Here is a 3,281-nt window from a genome sequence, read left to right on the forward strand (position 1 = left end):
ACCCAAGTTTAATGACGTCACACAATACATGTACACAATACACAAGAAGCCGATAGGCGATAACACAATACACTGGCTCACAGCTGATTAACTCACAGCACACTCAAATTATCACCTGCCTGAATATACTTACTTGGATTTTAGCCTGTACCTACTGTAGGATTTCAGGAATGAGGGCAGATGCCATCTTTGATTATTGATTACACTTGCACGCGCCATCTCGCGGCAACTATAGGCCTAGTTTAAATTAGATTTTATTCTCATGTAACTTTGTTAAACGAATAAATAATAACTAGTACCATATAATATATAATATTTACTTTTCATCTTGAATCTTAACATATATCATGTAGCTATGGCCGTGCGTATCCATTTACTAGACTAGTTATGCGAACATAAGCTGTTACCATAGAAATATTAGAGACACTATATATTATGATTTCTATGACTGTTACACTCAGGGGCATAGGAACAAAGTATTATTGAGGGGGCAGTAAAAGGCATCATCGCTGGGTTTTAAATTTTTTTATATAATTAAGAGAGAGAGAGAAAGTCTAAGATAAAGAGAGAGAGAGAGTAGTAAATTGAGACGGGGACAGGAAAACGGTGATACGGTGTGTATGCGAGCGGGAAACGGGGTACAATTAGGTCGTGCAAGATGGTGTGCAAGGGGATGGGAGGTGGGAGGCAGGGGGATGGAGGTCGAAGGCAGGGGGAGGAAGATGGGAGGTAAGGGGGTGGAAGTGAGAGGCAAGGGGAGTGAAGTGGGACGCAGTGGGGAGGGAGGTGGGAGAGAAGCACTCCCCGCCCCCTCTAATTAAACTTGGAGATCCATGCTCATATGTTGAAATCTTTTATAGATAGATAAAAATAGATAGCTGTGAATCTATGACACAAATTCGAAGTGAAAGGCAAGTATCATTTAATAAAATAAACCAAAATCGCATGGGGGGGAGATAGTGAGCGTGTCTACTGTCCTAACAATGATGTGTACGCAACTGCGTATCTGCATAGCTGCGCCTAAGAAATGTACGTGTCACTACGCACGACTGAAATTGTACGTTCATAACCGTAGCAACAGACCCCAGATGAGCCCAGACGCTCTGCGGCTCTTGTTTACTAGTCTCGGACTAACGGACTAGCGTTAGTGTCGAACCCTGCACTATATATTATGTGTTACAACGTTGATAACTTAACTGGATTTCTAATCACCATAGGTGCGAGCCAGCAGTTTACAGGAGTTGGTGTATAAAGGTGGACAGTCGGGTGTAACAAAGGCGTCTGTGACTGTTACGTTTGACAATTCAGACAGGAGCCAAAGCCCTGTAGGATATGAACTCTGTGCTGAAATAACAGTAACCCGGCAGGTGTGTGTTAGTTATTGGAGTTTACGCTGTGTTTGCTTGACACTGTACCTATTGTTTGAACCAAACTTTAATAGAAATAGTTTTAAATAGGACCTTGAATAGAAATGTTGTTGGAAGACAAAGTAAAGCAATCAACAATATGTATACAGTATATAGTAGGTGTATTAGTACATGTAGTAGGAAATATATGTGGCAATACTACTAAAATAACCATTCCATATTTCTATTTATATTCTGGAACTGGACCAACAAAGTAAACAAGTTGGCATGTGTTAATTATAGTAAATACAGCAATTTTTCCTTGTGCCTTTAAATCTCATTGACTGTTGAAGTGTTCAATACCTTCTATACCCATTGCTACCCTTGCCAACCATCTGCCTAGCATGCCATCAATCCATTCGTCTAAGTTTTATTTCATATAGCCGATTGTAATGATTGAAAAAAAAGCTTATTCTTTAATAAAATAATGAGGTTTCATTGAACATCGGCTGTGATTGTTTATGTGTTGCTTTTTAGGTTGTCATTGGTGGCCGTAACAAGTATCTGGTGAACGGAAGCAATGCAAACAACAACCGCGTTCAGGACTTGTTTCGTTCTGTGCAGCTGAATGTGAACAACCCTCACTTTCTCATAATGCAGGGCAGAATCACCAAAGTGCTCAACATGAAGCCTCCAGAGGTGGGGAGATAATGCGTGTGCAGATTTATTACCAGAGCACGAAATTTTTTTGCACTGGCACAGAGGGCTGATAACAGTAATTTTTACCAGCCCTCGCCATAATTTACCAGCCTTCACAAATTTGTTTGTAAAATCAATGTCATGTTTCACGCTTGCATTCTCGATTTCAAATTTATAAAATGTTATGGCCTGATATCCTTCATGTAAAACAGTAATTTAGGCTATTTGCTATAAATAATGTAGGCTATATAAGTATAAATAAATATGTAAGTACTCGCTAACATGGCTGAAACCAACGGCTCGGATGGGCCGATGTTTTGACAATGTTACCGGCCCTCCAAATAATTTGCCGGCATATGCCGGTGGCCCGGTGCTAATTTCGCGCCCTGTTTACCATTGTACTTCTATTTGTGTTTCTATCATGTGCTTATCCGCTGCTAAAAATCTACAACTCTCGCGAAAAAGTTTGGCCATTTCAAATGATCTCATTTGCTAAAACTCACAGGCTTTCCACTTCCAGCGGCCCTGAAATTCCTAAAAATTCCTAAAATTTTGAGCTCGCCCTAAAATTCCTAAAAAAACTTTAACAATGTATGCAATTCCTAAAAAAGGGCTAAAATTTTATTCAAATTCCTAAAAAAAAAAAATTACAGATATGTTTGGAGTTTTTGGCGATGAGATGATGAACTTTTGGTTTGTAATTATGTCTAATGCAGGGTCGCCAACCATTCCTCATTCTGCGGAATCATTACGATTTCTAGGCTTAATTTCCGCATTCTGCAGCGGCAAGGTTATATTCCTCATTTCAGTTGCACTGTACAAAATTTGCACTGATTGTTCGCATTGTTCGCTTGGACACATTGTTTTTTTCAGGCATTTTGTATCTGGCAATCTGGCATGTCTACGGTAAATGGAATAGCCTAGTCAGACAGGCGCTGTCTGCAAGGTGTCGCGTAGTTTGTCTGCTAATCAGACAAGGGTTGTAGGGTTGAGTCTAGGGTTGAGATAGTGTTATCAGACATGAGAATATGGCCCACAGTATGCCTCAGATTGCAGGAAAATGGCTTAAATATTTCAAAATGTTCTGGGGGGCATGCCCCCAGACCCCCCTAGCACTGGCATGCCTACGGCAGCCAAGGTACATTTCGCCCCCCCCCCCCCGTCCATCAATTTATGAATACACCACTAGTTACTGATCACTGCGGGAACATTTCGCATTTGGAGTTCACAGGGTTG

The 3,281-nt window shown here is 40.7% G+C and overlaps 1 protein-coding gene across 1 annotated transcript in view; it reads left to right on the forward strand.

Moving 5' to 3' along the window:
• Window positions 1-1,217: 1,217 nt before the first annotated feature.
• The window catches only part of LOC106815572 (structural maintenance of chromosomes protein 2-like), a gene marked incomplete at its 5' end in the record, with an annotated part of 45,046 nt that continues 42,982 nt past the window's right edge, over window positions 1,218-3,281 (forward strand). Inside the window, 2 exon segments of the mRNA XM_014820041.1 lie at window positions 1,218-1,367; window positions 1,884-2,045. Of these exon segments, the coding sequence (XP_014675527.1) occupies window positions 1,218-1,367; window positions 1,884-2,045 (312 nt within the window).

Source organism: Priapulus caudatus, unplaced genomic scaffold, assembly GCF_000485595.1.
Source record: "Priapulus caudatus unplaced genomic scaffold, Priapulus_caudatus-5.0.1 Scaffold1150, whole genome shotgun sequence".
In the NCBI taxonomy this organism is placed as follows: domain Eukaryota; kingdom Metazoa; phylum Priapulida; class Priapulimorpha; order Priapulimorphida; family Priapulidae; genus Priapulus; species Priapulus caudatus.